The sequence below is a fragment of the Silurus meridionalis genome, chromosome 11, assembly GCF_014805685.1.
Source record: "Silurus meridionalis isolate SWU-2019-XX chromosome 11, ASM1480568v1, whole genome shotgun sequence".
In the NCBI taxonomy this organism is placed as follows: domain Eukaryota; kingdom Metazoa; phylum Chordata; class Actinopteri; order Siluriformes; family Siluridae; genus Silurus; species Silurus meridionalis.
Window position 1 is genome coordinate 17,379,471 of NC_060894.1, and position 18,696 is coordinate 17,398,166.

Genomic DNA, 18,696 nt, shown 5'->3' on the forward strand with positions numbered 1-18,696 from the left:
CGCTTTCAGCATGGTGCTACAGTATGTTACAGGTCGTTTATCTTTCACCTGCAGTACAAAGGTAGAGCGGCTGTAAAACAAAGGATTTGCATGAGAGTACATATCTATGACTATGATGCAACACCAGAACTCAAGTCAGCTTCCTGAAGATAATTTTCTTTCTTTTACATCAAAGAATATAGTAGACATTGATTATGCTTCTATTAGCAGTTACTGGTGTACAGTGGATAAATGAGCATGTGTCCGATGTGTTCATGTGTGTGTACCTGACATATAAGGTGCGTTTCTGATTGGTTCGGAGGGACCCTGATCCGGAGCTCATACTGTGGTTCATCATCTGCTCTCTCAGGTCATGAATCTTGGCCTCGAAGCGTGCGTATTCTGAGAACACAGACATAAACACTTCCTGTCAACACGTTGCTGCTTGTAACTTTCATACACATATTTACTAATGCACTCCCATCTCTGACAAAGTGCACTGCAAATGGGAGAGCCAAACATAAAATACACACGAGCTCTTCACAGGTTAAAAACTGACATAGATGCTCTTGGGGTTCTTCTTGGAGTTTGTCCTTGATCTGCAGAGATATGAGGTGCCTGTAGGGATCAATACCAAACATCAATACACAGTCCTTTTGTGGCTGAGCTCTGACAGTAGTAAAGTGCTCTGAAATGCTCAAGGTCAAGCCACCATCACAATACAATACAGCCACAGAGAGAGAGAGAGTGAGAGAGAGAGGGAGCGGGGGGGGGGAAGAACCTAGGTTTTGTATACTAGAGTTACTAGGGTAAGGGTTAAAATAGTAGAGTTCAGTGAAAGTACATCCAAGAAACCAAGAAACCGCTGCTTCTCATTCTGACTGAACTAAACCAGAAGACACATCTGAGAGACTTCTAAGAGTTTGTATCTCCCTAAAACACAACCTACCCATATGATTAACCATAATTCCATTTAGGTAAGCAAGTGGTACAAAAGCATTTTATGGATAAGTGTTGCATTAACAAAATGTCTTTATACTTGCAGTTCAGTTACTGGCAAAAAAATTAAATAAAAAAATAAAAATGTACACTACAATCTAAATGTATAATTTAAAAGTATAAAAAAATGAAGTGTGAAGTGTTTGATGAATAACTATAGAAGCATTTTGTCTGGTTGTGTTTGTGCATTAGAATTTTATTAAACAAAAAGGCTAGCAGACAAAACTGTACCAAAACCAATTTTTCCCCCCAATTTCTGTAAAGCTGCTTAGTGACATTGTTAAAAGCACTATACAAATAAAACTGATTGAATTGAATTTCTGAAAGTCCCCCTCATATATTAAAAAAAAATAAATTCACATGAAAGATTATTGACAGTCAAAAATGGTCTATGAATACAAAACCACTCATTAGCCTAATTGTCTTTAGTTTTACATAAAAAACACCACACTTCTCATTTTCAAAGTACAACAAAGCAGAAACACTTCCCTCTAAGACCAATTTACAGAGGAATCACTGCAAAAATCAGACTTAAAATTCTATGGAAAAGTGGAAGTGTATGGCCTGAGATGTCATGTGTCCTGCTTTCGAAGAGAAAAGTATAATAAAGGAGCTTCACGAACCTGTCACAGTTTCATCAACAATAAAGTGACACATTGCTTGGGTTCTTCCCTTAGAGAGAAGTGTTACTGCATATCAATAAAATTATTCCGGCTGAACTTTGCTACTGTTCGATGGAAATGATCTCCATGATAGACCCCCCACCCCCCATGACAGGAATGAGAACTCTCGAAATGGTTTGATGAGGATAAAACTGGAGTAACTCATGTGTTCAGGTCTTTACAGTCACCAGATCAAAATCCAACTAAACATCTAGGGAAGATTTTGATAGAACATTTTAGACTGTGCCACTATCCACAGCATCACAGCACTAATTCAGGGTATATTGTTTGGAAAAATGGTGTTCTTTTCTCAAGTACTGTTAAAACACAACTTAAAAAATTTCCCTAGGGGATCAATAAAGTATTCTGATTTTGAAACACAGAAGATGTATTGGTGTCTCTTGGTGGACCAACACCTTACTTAATAAATTTTTTTTTCAAATTGTCACCCATAAGCGTTGTAATATATAGGGATGCTTATTAATAAAATAAGCAACCAAATATAGTAATTATTTGGTGTTACTTCAGATGACAATGCTTTCAAAGAATATATTTTTTACTTCTAGGGAAAATGTGTAGGTGTATCCAAATAATGATTTATCATTGTATTATAGTAAATCCACTTAAAGACAAGTCTACAATTTGAGACCAGTATTTGTAGAGAGAAGAATGTGTGATTCAAAAGGTACACCATAAAGAAGCTGGCTGGCTGGCAATCATGACCTTCAGAACACAATGGTAGAGTAGAGAAAGGACAGTCCAGTCACACAGGCATGATCACATGTGCAGGGCAAAACTTTAACAACTACAGCTAAAAAACTCAGACAGAGAATTCTCCATCACAGTATTAACTCAATAGCTTTACACATTGTATATACTTTTTTTTACACACTGTACTTTTAATTATTTTCATAATTACATAGTAATGACTGCAAAAAGTGATGTTTATGCAGGTGATGGCGCACTTTTCAGAGAGTCTCTTTCTAAGGACCTTCCATTGACCATTCAATGCGATGTCTAATGTACACCTTAACCTTAGATATCCTCAGCAACCAAAAGAAATCACATTTACTCTATTAATTCTATTAGTTTTTAAAAAAAGCTGCAGTTTCTGAGCAAACAAGTTTTCCTTTCGTGTAACAGTCAAGTGTCTCTGTAAGATGAAAAAGATCAGTTATTCCATTAAATATATACATGAAACATTCAACAAATAATCAATGAAATAAATTAGTTTAGGCAGCTGACACTCAAATAGTAGACTTTCTATAACCCAAAGCAAATAAGCAAAGAGAGAGAGAAAAAAATAGAGAATGAAAAAGAGAGAAAGGGGAAGAGAGAGAAAGGGAGAGAGAGAGAGAGAGAGAGAGAGAGAGAGAGAGAGAGAGTGTGTAACTGCAGGCAAGCACATTTTTTAAAGGCTTCAGGAAATGACTGAAAGACTCACTTATATCTAATGTCTTCAAGAGTGAATATTCTCTGAGCATTTGTTTGAAATGGAAAAAGAGAGAACTGTGGCTTCTTCGATGCATCTGTGAGACACATTAGTGAAAAGATCACAAATATAAAACCACCACATGGCAGAAAGAAGGCACTGCCATAGGAATAATTTCTAAATATAGATCTCGAACATAACAGTGACCTAATCTCAACCAGGAACAAAAATCTGTACAGGAGACTGCTTCATGGCATAGGTTTACGCTACAGCTTCCTCACACATGATGGAGGATTTGTACCAGCTCACATGCACACAACACACACACACACACACACACCTATAAATACACACCACCAGGAAACCAGTGAAAGTACCAGTACAGTACCCACTTACCGTTCTGAGTCCTGCGTCCACACCCCCTGCTTTCTACAGCTGTGGTCTTAGAGAGATTCTGAACCTCTTAATCTTACACTTTAGTCCATATCCAGCACACACATTCGAACAAGCACACTAACACACACCGTGCTTAGCAGTCACACAGATGAAAAAGTGCTCCAAAGAACAAAGACTTGACCAGCATGGAGCGAGTGAGTGTGTGCTAGTGAAAAGGAAAGAATGGCAGAGATTGTAAAGAGAACAGGGCAAGCAGGGAAAGAGAAAAGGACTGAAAGAAATGAGCACAGAAAGGATGGAGAGAGAGAAAGAGGGAGAGAAAGAGAGAGAGAGAGAAAGCAAGTGAATGAATATGAGGAATGGTGAAGAGGATGCGAGTGGGACAGAGAGAGATGCTGAGTGTCTGCAGCAGTGAGAGGGATTGGCCGCTCCCCATATGCACGCTTTCTCTCTCTCTCTCTCTCTCTCTCACTCTCTCACACACACACACACACACACACACACACACACACACACACACACACACACACACACACACACACACACACACACACACACACACACACACACACACACACACACACACACACACACACAAAATGTGTCTACCGCACAATATGAGTCTCTTTCTTTCCTTTTCTCTGTGTCCTGGCTCTCCCTATACTACAGTGCCATTCTACTACTGCAGCATATTAATAACACTGTACATCAATGTGTCTCTGCTCACAAACCCATCACAAAGGGTCAAATCCTATTCTATCTGTTTGCCGGTGTCCTTTTATTCAACCCCGGATCTTTTTTTAGGTTTCAGGAATATATAAACCAAAAAGCAGAACAAATCTGCATGCAAAGTATGTTTTTTACAATGATATGGGTACCTTCTTACATATTCATCAAGACTTATTAAAAAGAGGAATACAAACAATAAACAGATAATCAAATACGTGCGCTATTGCATGGTAAAAAAAAATGAATGAAGTTACAGGATTTGCAGTAATACACTGAGTATAAATTCATTGACTATAAAATCAGCCTTACGCTTTAATAATAGTGAGGTGGCACTTTACAGTAATCACTTTGTACATATAGCGTACAGCATGTTGAATATTCATATAAGCAATAACCAAGAAGTCATCTAAAGGAAAATTTAAAATGCGACAGGTAAATAATTAACTTCAGTGCGTTTTAAGTGCTTCAACAGTACATATAATCTGCTATTTTTCCTTCAAGTGTAATTTACTCTCCTGATTGGATAATTTTATTCATTGTTTTTCACATTTTTTGACTAGGCGGTTTATTCCCCCAAATCATTCACACTGAGCTTAACCAGTGATGAGCAGTATTTAAGATAAGCGTTTCAGATTTTCTTCTTCTTCTTCTTTTAGCTTCTTCCATTAGGGGACGCCACAACGGATCATCCGTCTCCATACTACTCTGTCCTCTTCATCTGTCTTTCAAACCAACAACCTGCATGTCTTCCATCCACCACATCCATAAACCTCCTCTTTAGCCTTCGTCTTTTCCTCGTTCCTGGTGGCTCCATCCTCAGGATTCTCGTACCAATATACCCCATGTCCCTTCTCTGCATATGTCTAAACCATCTCAATCAGGCCTCTCTCACTTTGTCTCCAAAACGTCCTACATGCGCTGTCCCTCTTATAAACTAGTTACTAATCCTGTCCATTCTTGTTACTCCCAATGAAAATCTCAACATCTGTCTTTTAGTCAATGTTACTGTCTCTAAACCATACAACATCGCAGGTCTCACCACAGTCCTATAAACTTTCCCTTTCACTCTTGCAGATACTCTTCTATCACAAATCACTCCTGCCACTCTTCTCCACCCACTCCACCCTGCCTGCACTCTTTTCGTCACTTCTCTAACACGCTCTCTATTACTGTGCACTGTTGACCCCAGGTACCTGAACTCCTTCACCTTCACCACACTACTCCACTGCCCTCACTCTCATTCACACACATGTACTCTCTTACTCCTACTGACTTTTATTCTCCTTCTCTCCAGCACGTACCTCCACCACTCCAGGCTCTTCTTAACCTGCTCACTACTCTCACCACATTTCACAATATCATCCGAAAACATCATAGTCCACGGAGGCTTCTGTCTGACCTCGTCCGTCAACCTGTCCATCCCCACTGCAAACAGGAAAGGGCTCGGGCTGTTCCTACTGCACACTTCACAGCTGTCACACTGTCCTCATACATGTCCTGCACCACCAACAACTCCTCTCATAGCACCCTGTCGTACGCTTTCTCTAAATCCACAAACTCACAATGCAACTCCTTCTGACCTTCTCTATACTTGTCAAAGCAAATAATGAGTCTGTAGTGCTTTTTCTCCGCATGAAACCATACTGTTGCTCACAGATGGTCGCCTCTTCTCTCAGCCTGGCTTCCACTACTCTTTCCCATAACTTCAAGGTGTGATTTATCAACTTTATTCCCCTGTATTTACTGCAGGTCTGCACATCTTTCTTATTCATAAAAACTGTTACCCACACACTCCATCTTCATTCGTAAAGCATCCTCTCACCTTCCAAAATCCTGTTGAACAACCTGGTTAAAAACTCTACTGCCATCTCTCCTAAACATCTCCACGATTCGACTGGTATGTCATCTGGTCCAACCCACTGTCCACTCTTCATCCTCTTAATCGCTGCTCTCACTTCCTCCTTACTAATCCTATCCACTTCCTGCTTCACCATCTCCACATCATCCACCCCTCTCTCTCATTCATTACAAGATAAGTATTTCAAATACGTATAAAAATAAAATAGGATTTAGTAATTTGTATTTAATAGGATTGATAAAAATGGCTTCATATTATACTTTAGTAACATACTTAGGTGTTTTGTATTTTTGTAGTTTTAAAATACTGTAAAATACTTTATAAGTCGACATGATGACATCCTAAAAATGCAGCCTCTGATTGGTGCCTACTCAGTAGTTTGCCAGACTTGTTAAGATCAAAACAGAAAATTAATCCAGGTGGTAAGAAACATGCAGGCTCCCAGCTTTCAAATAGGTGTCCAATGACTGATAAATAAATATTTGATTGCCGAATATTGCACCCTAATTAAAGCTGTTTAGTAGAATCATGATTTTGCACACCATTGCATGAATGACCACCTGACACATAACAATCAAATTAATTAGTTAGAAACTAGATGCTATGAAAACAGGTGCAATCAGTTGTCTTCTTATGCATGACTTGTTTGTCATTGAGGCAGTGTTGCTGATGCAAAGTAGCCCTTTGTTACCAAACACAAAGTAACTAAATTAGGATAAATTACGAGTCATTCACAAACTGTTCAGCATTAAACTGTTGATTACTTTACAACTAAACTTTATCTGGGAGATCACAGAGATATATATGCAAATATTTGATCTGTTAACTGGTTGCATATGTCAGATTTATTGCACGACTGAAAAGCTGTTGCTATCAAACATTTTTAAATTTGTCAGTGTAATGGTGAAGGAACAGATCAAATAGGCCAATTGATAGATGTTTTGGGAAGAAATTTAATGCTCCCCTATAAAAGTATTTTTTAGTATTTTTAAAATACACAAATACAGTAGTTTAATACATGGTGTGACTGCTGTATTTTGTAGTTTAAAAATACATTTTGATGTATCTTTGCCCAACCATGACGACAACAATGGGCCTGGTACCAACTGCTAACAATTATATAGGTCAAAGAGGGAAATAAGAGGGTGACTTAAGCAGTATTAGTTACCAGAACATCCCTGGCTACACCTGTAAGATTTTTCCGAAGTCAGAACCAAGTGGGGGAACAGCATTTTTATGTCATGTTAGCCCGTGAGATCTCACCCCAAGAGAACCTTGTAGTATTGCATGCTGACGTGAAATTATCGAAAATGTACTTCAAACTCTTCGGCCTTTTGCAAAAATCATATAGCAATGCAGCTCATCATTACTTGTTATCAAAGGTTATGGAATCTTTGCTAAAAGAAGATAAACACATCCAGAGATGCCAGAGGTTTCTATTTCACAGAAAAATGCATGCCCTGGAAAATGATCTTATTACAGACATTTCAAGGTTTCTGTGTAGAAATTCATACCGGGGTTGACAGATATGGAAAGCTTGTAGAATCAATCAGGGTGCAAAAGATCCACCATAACTACTGCTTCACAAAGCATCCGTTTTGATGAGGTCCAAAAATCACCAGCAGTGAATGGAGATGCAAATGCTAGGAAGAAGCATGGTGCTAATTTCCATATAGATGAAATATTTGTCCATATGAAGATCTCAAGTCTACTATTCACATACTTATACCTAACAGACTGTATATTTCAATAGATATTTATTGGTTGTATTGTTTCTCAATATGGATTTTCATTTCTCATTTCAACTTATTCATTCAGATTTATTTTTTACCAATGTTGGTTCAGGCTTGCTCATTATGGATCTGTAGCCTGTAGCTGGACCACGAGCACTTTTTCCCTTGTGTACCAAAGCTGGGCCATTGTGCAAGAGCCTCTAACCCTTAAAAGGTGGCCAAAAATGCATTCTTAATATAGCTTTCTTTTACGTGTGAAGAAAATGGATATGCAAGGAGGAAATTTCCATTACAATTTTAATAATGTCCAAGCATAAATTTAATTGAAATCCCTGAACTGTAAACAAGTAAAATAACTTTATAATAATCCTGCATTCAACTGAAGGTAATAACTTGAGGTTTCCAATCTACAAATACAAAATGAATAGATAAAAAACTAAACAAAAAAAACAACAAAAAAAAATTTAACCCTTAAACTCTGATCAAGGCTTAAGGCTGATCACTGCAGCAGGAAACAAAGCAGCATTTCTCACCTTTAAATGAGTTATGCTGCCAAGTTGCATTTAAAATATATGACATTACCAATAAAGGTCACAATTATTTGGAGGTAAAACATACATCACGCATCAGTTTGCTAAGTAGCTATTTTTTTTTTCCAAAGCACTTTGTAGCTTCAACACAGGGAAGTAAAAAATGACAAGACTTTAAACTCTGATTTCTAAATACAAATGCAACATATGCTCCCATATTACAAATGTACAATCAATTACAGCAATATTAAAATGTATTGTGTGATGTTTAAATTGCTGAATAAATTTTTACAAAATAATTGAAGATATTTTTTATCTAATTATTGTGAAATATATATTTTTATAGCCTTGATTATCGACTTTACGATACAGTTTAGTGCATAAACAACCACTGATAAATAGGTAAAATGTGTGCAAAGTGAAATATTGTTTATTAGACTAATTTCACTTTATTTGTATTTATTAAATGCACACATTTTAAACTGCTGATTTAAGCCAATGATATTTGAGCTAGCAAGATAGCTTGAAGAAGGTTGGTTGGTTTTCTTGAAAACTGATTTTTTTTAAATATTATTATGCATTATTATTATTATTATGCATTATATTATTATTATTATGTCTTTCTTTATTATACCTGTAGATGTGTACAGTAATCCCCCGTTTATAAACGATAAACGATAAACATAAACATAAACATCCGCCACCCCAAAAATGCTATTTTATGTATACAGTACTGTGCTGTATACAATTTACTTCTTTTATAATTAATAATACAATTTTTATTTATAAATTTCATTATTTCAACATAAAACTCAATAACAACAATTCCCTATAAGTTTTTTGGTCTATCGTGCTATCCGCGAGAGATTGGGAAAATCAGCGAAACAAATTAGTTATGTGGCAAATGCAATTCTGCGATAAACCGGGGCACGAGATTTGAACCGCGGTAAAGCGGGGAATTACTGTACCTTATTACTTCAATATAACTGTAAATGCATAATGAATGTATTTGTAAGTTTCCTTTTTGAATGTATAAGATATGCTGACAATAACATTATATATTGAATAGTATAAAGGCACTTCATTCTGTGCCAATGACCTCTGCTGTCCTTGCAAACTGCAAGAGGTGAATACAATGACAAATAGACCCATGATGATCACTTCAGTTTTTAATTTGAGCGCTGAGTGATAGATTTGAATGTATCAAATGATGATTAATTTGGCTGCTGCCATGAGTTTATACACATCACATATAGCACACTGTCAGTATTATCTCTTTACCTGTGTATGTAGAATTCGTGCTGAAAATGCAACAAAACCAACATCTGCCTCTTTTCTCGTTTTAAAACAACTTTGATTGTTCTACAAAATTCTAACAAAGCGACTGGTTTGTATCTTATAAGACAGTTTGATCACTATGCATCTCGTATGATTTTCCTTTGATTATTGTGTGACCGCAGCATACATGCACTTCATTAACATTAATAGCATTTGGCAGGCACAAATTAAATAAAAGGACATTTTAATTTGTTTAACATTGTAATCACTGAGCTACCACTTCCCATTTATACATAAAGATACTCTTCAGTGTACCATAAATGCAGAAAGAACTCAATTTAGCATTTCTTTGTGGAGACACTTTCTATGGTACTGTATAGAGAATGTTGCTATTTTTGCATGCATCACTGACTTCAAGATAACATGCTAAAGCTGCAGCCAAATACTATGACATCATATACAGTAGATCTGACTATGTTGTGAATAAATATGAAATGTTGGAAATCCAGGCTGTCATTGATTCTCAGCTCAGACAGAATTCTGTCAAATCTATTATTCATTCATAGCTCTTTAGTAAAAGTACAGTATAATAAATACAATTTTCTCTGAGTCTGTAACGGAACATGGAAACTCAATTTGGAGCAAATAAATCCTTCTCAGGCACATTTGTGAGTAATGACATGTCTGTGGATACAGCAGCTATAAAAAAGCAATAAGTGGACAGTTGCTGTGGCTCACAAGTAATCAGTTTGTCTCAGCAGTCTTCTCAACCTACATGGTTTATTAGAAATATCACCTGGACATCTCTTGTGTGTGCACAGGTACACTGAGACCTTTCAACTTATTGCTGTGAAACACATCATTCAGCTTTAATTCCCTCTAATCCTCTGACCTAGTGTTCATACTGGACCTTACATACAACTAATTAAGCTTGTTTTGCAACAGCTAATGATTAGAGTCAGAGCTACAGAGCTATCAGGTATACAATTAAAGGTCCAAGCTCAACTTCATGGATGTGACCTTGATTTGAGTTAGCTTAACTAACATAGTGCCAAAAGCCAAGTCTTACTTATAACCCAAGAGGATACAATTTGACAGTGGTGGACAAAGTACACAAAGCATATACTGGAGTTTAAGAAGAGGCAGGTAAAATATGACTCCAGTCTAGTTAAAATTGCCTTTTTTAAACTTTTGCTTAAGTACAAAAGCATTTGCCTTTAACTTAAGTATCCAAAGTACTATGATTTGTTATGGCTATAATGTCCTGTTATCATTTTTTCAAGACTCAAAAGACCTCTCAGCAAACCAATCTATTAATAGTATGAAATTAATGAGTCAAACACTGATTGATATCTATTAAAGTTATCATGAGCCCAAAACCTTCATTTTTTTAAAGTCTCCCCAAATGGAAAAGCTTTAGTAAAATAGAGATCCGAGAAAAAGGTATGTAAGTACAGTAACGTATTACTTTTACTTTGTTACTGTCCACCACTAGCAATTGTATTGCGATTCTTCACACCATGCAGCGGGCCATTCAGACCATCCACCTTACTTACACAAGTACAGCTCTCTGTTTTTTCTACTAAGTAAAAGCATTCCCTAACACCAAAACAATTCGGAAAATCCTAGATTAATTGACAATTCTGGACATGCCAACATGTGGAAGATATTTCCATGCTCAACAATCAAGTTCTTGCAGTTGCCTTACAAAACTTTCAGAAATGCTTTTATGAGCTTGAGATAAACCACAAAATAACACCAAAAATGTGTCTTTGTCTCAGCTAAAAGGACACTTGATCTGGCTTGCTAAAGACTTTAAGCTCTTCTCATGAAAGAGCTCTGCTTACAGCCAGAGGAAGACTGAAAGAGGGAGTAATGATAAATGTGAGGGTGTATTGGTACAAAAGCAGCACAGGGGCATCTCCAGTGGGAAATTAGAACACATTAACATTGCTGGACATCAACTTGTTGGAGGTCTACCTGGCCCTCAAATCCTTCCTGCCAGATTTGAGACATCACCACATGTTTGGCAATATTGTGGGGTCCCCAGTGTTGAAAAAGATTTCTACAGAATGCTTGTGAGAATTCTAGTTAAAATTGCATCAACGCCACAACCATCTGAATGCCAGTATACAAAATATTCCTAGTGATTTAAATTACATGTGTATGTGTTACTGTATTAATGTGGAATTTAAAATAATAATAATAAAGGTATTTAAGGCTTTGCAGTTGTTTGTCCAAAAAACATGTGAATTCTGTTTAACAGAATGAACATTACCCCCTCTTAGTGTTATGAATACCACACATTTTTTAAAATATATTATAAGAGGTTAGAAAGCGTAAAACATTGTTATGTATTTAAATGGAACCTTGTTTGTGTATATATGGTTACATTGAAAGATATATGCATGTCATATATAACTTCAAAATTTTCTTTTTTAGAAGTAATGCAAAAGCCACATTTGAGGAAGCGTCCAAATATACCCTCTAAACTCATAAATGCAACTCACAAGACACTGAGTGTATTAAGTGCATATAGAAAAATTGTATATATATATTATATACTGTGTGTATATATATATATATATATATATATATATATATATATATATATATATATATATATATATATATATATATATATATATATATAAATAAATATATTTATAATTCTGCATATTCTTGCTATGGAGTACATGAATGTATAGGGTGCCTTTGCATGCTTTAGCATTTGCATTTCTCTTCACTGGAACTAAGAGCACCGCCCCGTGCATAAAGCGAGGAACAGGAAGTCCCCAAATTAGGATGGAGATGCGTTCCGGTGACTCTATTGTAACTTGAAACTCAAGACTTGTCCTAGCCTACCCAGGGGTCTTAAAGAATGGTGATGAGTACTGGGTGGTATACTGTAATTTGCTACTAATTTAACAAATGATAATACATAATTCAGCAAAAGAGAGCAATTTACAATTTTGTAATGTATAAACTTTACAGTATATATTAGGGGTGTAACTGTACACTTATTCGTACCGAACCAAACAGTTAAAACCTGAGATTCCTCACGAACATATTAAGTGGCAGATCGCACTTTGTTTAATCTGTCTCGCACTTTAAATGCAGAAAAAGAACAACAAAAACACTTTGAGTGCAGTGTCACTGTGGCTACTCACTCCTTACCAGAAACACGATTTGTAGTGCACACATGTGAAAACTCAGATTTCGTTCTGCTTTGTTCTGATATATTCTATTTTATTATTACATATTACATTTTTTTATTTAAACCAAGCAGGCATTTTATTGCAAAAAAAAAAAAAAAATTTAACTGTTGATTTTCACGAATGTAATAAAAAATAATAAAAAACTGTATTAATTACAAACGACAAGCAATATTATGCAACCGTGCATTTTGTGTACCGTTACACCCCTAATATATATATATATATATATATATATATATATATATATATATATATATATATATATATATATATATATATATATGACATACAGGGAGTGCAGAATTATTAGGCAAATGAGTATTTTGACCACATCATCCTCGTTATGCATGTTGTCTTACTCCAAGCTGTATAGGCTGGAAAGCCTACTACCAATTAAGCATATTAGGTGATGTGCATCTCTGTAATGAGAAGGGGTGTGGTCTAATGACATCAACACCCTATATCAGGTGTGCATAATTATTAGGCAACTTCCTTTCCTTTGGCAAAATGGGTCAAAAGAAGGACTTGACAGGCTCAGAAAAGTCAAAAATAGTGAGATATATTGCAGAGGGATGCAGCAGTCTTAAAATAGCCAAGCTTCTGAAGCGTGATCATCGAACAATCAAGCGTTTCATTCAAAATAGTCGACAGGGTCGCAAGAAGCGTGTGGAAAAACCAAGGCGCAAAATAACTGCCCGTGAACTGAGAAAAGTCAAGCTGCAGCTGCCAAGATGCCACTTGCCACCAGTTTGGCCATATTTCAGAGCTGCAACATCACTGAGTGCCCAAAAGCACAAGGTGTGCAATACTCAGAGACATGGCCAAGGTAAGAAAGGCAGAAAGTCGACCACCACTGAACAAGACACACAAGCTGAAACGTCAAGACTGGGCCAAGAAATATCTCAAGACTGATTTTTCTAAGGTTTTATGGACTGATGAAATGAGAGTGAGTCTTGATGGGCCAGATGGATGGGCCCGTGGCTGGATTGGTAAAGGGCAGAGAGCTCCAGTCCGACTCAGACGCCAGCAAGGTGGAGGTGGAGTACTGGTTTGGGCTGGTATCATCAAAGATGAGCTTGTGGGGCCTTTTCGGGTTGAGGATGGAGTCAAGCTGAACTCCCAGTCCTACTGCCAGTTTCTGGAAGACACCTTCTTCAAGCAGTGGTACAGGAAGAAGTCTGCATCCTTCAAGAAAAACATGATTTTCATGCAGGACAATGCTCCATCACACACGCCCAAGTACTCCACAGCGTGGCTGGCAAGAAAGGGTATAAAAGAAGAAAATCTAATGATATGGCCTCCTTGTTCACCTGATCTGAACCCCATTGAGAACCTGTGGTCCATCATCAAATGTGCGATTTACAAGGAGGAAAACAGTACACCTCTCTGAACAGTGTCTGGGAGGTTGTGGTTGCTGCTGCACGCAATGTTGATGGTGAACAGATCAAAACACTGACAGAATCCATGGATGGCAGGCTTTTGAGTGTCCTTGCAAAGAAAGGTGGCTATATTGGTCACTGATTTGTTTTTGTTTGGTTTTGAATGTCAGAAATGTATATTTGTGAATGTTGAGATGTTATATTGGTTTCACTGGTAAAAATAAATAATTGAAATGGGTATGAATTTGTTTTTGTTGTTGCCTAATAATTATGCACAGTAATAGTCACCTGCACACACAGATATCCCCCTAAAATAGCTAAAACTAAAAACTACTTCCAAAAATATTCAGCTTTGATATTAATGAGTTTTTTGTGTTCATTGAGAACATGGTTGTTGTTCAAATTAAATCCTCAAATAAAATTAATCCTCAAAAATACAACTTGCCTAATAATTCTGCACTCCCTGTATATACATGTGGACGAGCACCAGTTCACGAGTGGAGGGCGGAGTGCACTATGGGCTCTGTTTCAGTGTCCAGCGATGTCAATATAAAGGAAAGAGACAAGAGTTAAAACTGGGCTTTAAAACACCAAAAACACAGAAAAATACCCAGTCAAATCAGTTACAACTGAACTTTGTTTACCGCTGGCGAGACTAAGGCATCCCACAAGGCAGGAGATGCGTACAATTAATTTAATATTGTTGTATCGCTATCGTCATGATAAGATCGAAAAATCTAAAATAACTCTGGAACTTGGGGACTACATGTACAAGGTTTTTCAAGGATTGAGTGGAACAAATGGCCTGCAAAGAGCTATGACCTCGGCCAATTAAAAAAAAAAACCTTTGGGATGAATTGGAACACTGACTCAGTGCTCAGACCTTCTCACCCAACATCAGCACCTGACCTCACTAACACACATAGCCAGACTCCAAATTAGCATGAAAAGCTTTTCCAAAAAGAGTGGAGTGGTTATCATAAAAACAAAGCGGGACTAAATCTGGAAGCTAAAAATGAATGATATTTAAGAACGCATAAAAATGTAGTCACTAACCTTTGAGATATAATGTATAGTGTATGTACTGATTTTAACATACAATAATGATTCTCTCATTTTATCTCTCGCTAACTTGCTGTCTGCCACACGCATGCACCAGTATAATAAAAAAAAACATAGCAAGATTGAAATGAGCACTCACGTTAAGAATGTGTACACTCTTCGTAAGATTTCGGATGATATCAGGTGTGGTTTTGTCTTTTGCATATGGCAGAAGCAGGTGTCAAATCTAGTTGCTTTTCTATTTATACCATCCCTGCCACTTTCCTTCTCCCCCTCAAAACTCTGCTTCCTCTTCTCTCTTCTCCTTAACCCATTAAGCTACCATTTTGCCAGTTCATCAAAATTCAGGGATTTCTCTTAAGCGATATAACTCAATAACGTCAATGAATTATGCATTTGCTCAGAAAGCCCTGTGGCTCCCTGTCTTACTGTTTGCATCATTGGTGAGAAGGTTCACCACCCGTAACTAGAGAGACATATCAGTTCGCCATTCCTTCTTTTTCATAGCTCTAGTGCTTTTGGTTTTGTTCGAGTTACAATGATCAGGTTCAATTTAAAAAATCGATTTTATTTTTATAGATCTGTTATTATTATTATAGACATGCATGTGTCTCAATGTGTCAAACAAGCTCAAACTAATGAATTAAACAGTGCCTGGCTGTTTATTTTATTCTGTCGCAGTCTTTTTGTTGCTTACTGACACTCTCAGTATTGCACACACACACACACACACACACACACACACACACACACACACACACACACACACACACCAGTACAATGTGCATGTTTCTATGTGTACACACACAAAAAAAACCCACACAGGGCAAAAGTATTGGGACACTTGACTTTAGCCATATTTGGTTCTTCCCCAAAAGGCCTCAAACCTATTTAACACTTTGCGATGAACCGAAACCTCACCTACATCAGTACCTGACTTTACTAATGCCCTTTGTGGCTGAATGAGCACAAAACTCCACAAGTACACTCCAAATCCAGTGAAACATCTCCCCAGAAAAGTGGAGCTTTTTATAACAGCAAATAGGGAGCAAATGTGAAATGGGATGTTCAAAAAGATCTTATAGTCAGGAGTCTACAAATCTTTGTCCAGTTAGTGTATCATATTCTAAACTGAAGAATGTATACTTATATAATGTACTTTATTATGATCTGATTTGTGCAGACAGTGATTTCAACCCTGCTGAATTCGTTGAAAACAGTGCTTCTCCCTGAGAGGGAAAGTAATGGTTTCTGTTGAGAAACATCCACAAAACCCAGTTATAACAAACAGGACATAACTTTTAAGGTTTGTGGTCAGAAAAAATATCTTATTCTTCCTGCACATACAATACAGAACTGTAAAAGATGGTCTTGCATAACTACTGTATATTGCTGTATAAGTGCTAAAAATTACACTGCAGCTATAGATTTACAAAAAGAGTCTTACATCCTCTTTTGCACCACACCACTAAATTCATCACAGCGTATTCATTTATGGTCTCAGATAGTCCTCTGGTGAGCAAAATCTTTCGCACCCAGCAAAAATAGCAGCATGCAAGCATTAACCGGTAAATAATTGATGCCTCAGCATGACAATGAAGCCCCTTAATGCTAGTGCTGAGTCCTAATGCTACCTAGCTCCATCTGCCACTCTTTGTGACTGTAATGCAGGAAGCCCTACAGTATGTGCTTTCCTCCATGGGCAAAAGGAAGTTGCTGTCTCAATGCTTCTGTGTGATTCGCTGAGCTGAGTACATACAGTAGAGCCCTGCTGTTAGCGCTGCCATGGAACACGTAACGTAGCACAAATCGCCTGCCGCATTAGCAGGCTTCTGTTCCAGGTCAGCACCGGGGCTCTTAGAGCTGACCTCTGCGGTTTTCTGAAGGACACTGTGAGACTAGAACGTACTAAGACAGGATAACAATTAATTTTAGCAGAATGTGTTATAAATATATCAGATAACACAAAATGATTAACACACTGCTATTTGTTATGTAGCTAAAGGTTATATGTTAGACACAATCAGATATTTAACCTCTATAGCATCATTATTTTAGTGAAGTAGTTGGGCATTTTGTTTGCTGGTTTAATGATCTTTCTGTACATATTATACAGAGGGGTGCAGGGGAACGGGAAATTTTGGAACAAGGAGTTTGGGACCCTATGATGTCGGCAGTTGTTAGGAATCGTTTGCAGTTGTGTCCTGTCTGCTCATGCGATTACAACATGGGTGCATAATAAACACAGCGATGATGCGTGTTGTCGAAAGGAGCAGCGAGGTCTCTTCACGACGGCAGCTTGAACAGCCTCAATATTCTCTGATGTGCAAGCCGTTTGAACAACACCCGGAAAACTTTTTTTAAGGCTAAACCCATTTCTTGGGTTCCCTTTTGCGCAGCACTCACACAATCCCCATTCTTTTTAAAGACTTTCACTCTTTATGCACCACGCCACTGCAAAGGGTTCTAAAGGAGCTCGCACTGGTTCCAAACAACTGCCGACATCCCAGGGTTGCCTGTTCCTTCTAGTTACAAATTTCCCGTTTCCCCGTGCCACCCCGGATGTGTCTAGGTATATGTTTACGATGCAGGGTCTGGACTGAAGACATTAGAAAAGAAAAAAGAAAACAAGAGAAAGGGAAATCAGGACTGGGGAATAAGGATATAGAGAGCAAGTGCAGTTTCCAGGAGAACGAACAATGAACTTAAAAGTTATCCAGGTTATACAGCCTTTCTCATCAGGTGGCTATTACAGCAATACAGAGATCAGATATTATCCGATATGTGATAATATCTTGCCGTGCTTTAGTTACTCGCTGAGTGCACTATTTGGCAAAGTGTGTGTGTGTGTGTGTATGCAGGTTTGTGCTGGCTGTGTGCTCTGTGCGTTAGAGCCAAGGCAAGCATAAGGGTGTAGGGTGTAGCTTAGTTAGCAGTGCAAGCAGACACATATAGAGTGATCCACAAAGATCTCTCCCTCATTCAGTGTTAGAGCCCCGTGATGAAAACGGATTCTGGGCAAGACTTAGCCCATGCCCCTGAAACCCAACTGAAAGCCTGACAGACTTAACTTTCAAACTGGATGCAGATTCCTCTGGCACATTTTGGACCATGAGTTCAAGATAAACATATAGAGTTAAAAGGAATCTTACACAAGGTATTCATGGTTCACAATGGCCAGAAGGTTCTTAAAGGTTTTATTGGACTGTGCAGGGTTTCAGTGTGTGTGTGTTTGGAAGTGTGGTGGGTAGGGTTGGGGCTGCAGGCTGCTCTTGGCCCAGACACCGATTGCATGGCACAAACCTGTGGCTGGAGGCGCGGCCCGACGTGGAGAGCACTGCGCAAGTTCTGATGAGTGAAAAAAAGAGAGCAGACATCAGAATAGCTCTGCTCTCCTGCTCTGACCACACATACCTTACACCTTATTTTACCACTATATAG

At 37.7% G+C, this 18,696-nt stretch overlaps 1 protein-coding gene across 34 annotated transcripts in view; it reads right to left on the reverse strand.

Annotated features, from left to right (window-relative positions):
- The window catches only part of dlg2 (discs, large homolog 2 (Drosophila)), a 243,802-nt gene that overhangs the window by 18,504 nt on the left and 206,602 nt on the right, over window positions 1–18,696 (reverse strand). For 21 of the 34 annotated variants that reach the window (XR_006927309.1, XM_046861013.1, XM_046861015.1 and 18 more), the window contains 2 exons: window positions 18,559–18,603; window positions 267–381 (listed from right to left, as the gene is read on the reverse strand). Coding sequence is in view for 33 of the 34 variants with exons in the window: in XM_046861013.1 (XP_046716969.1) it covers window positions 267–381; window positions 18,559–18,603 (160 nt within the window). In the remaining variant the exon portion in view is untranslated. The remainder of the gene's footprint in view (window positions 1–266; window positions 382–18,558; window positions 18,604–18,696) is intronic. The other 13 variants (XM_046861036.1, XM_046861026.1, XM_046861033.1 and 10 more) reach the window with 1 other exon arrangement.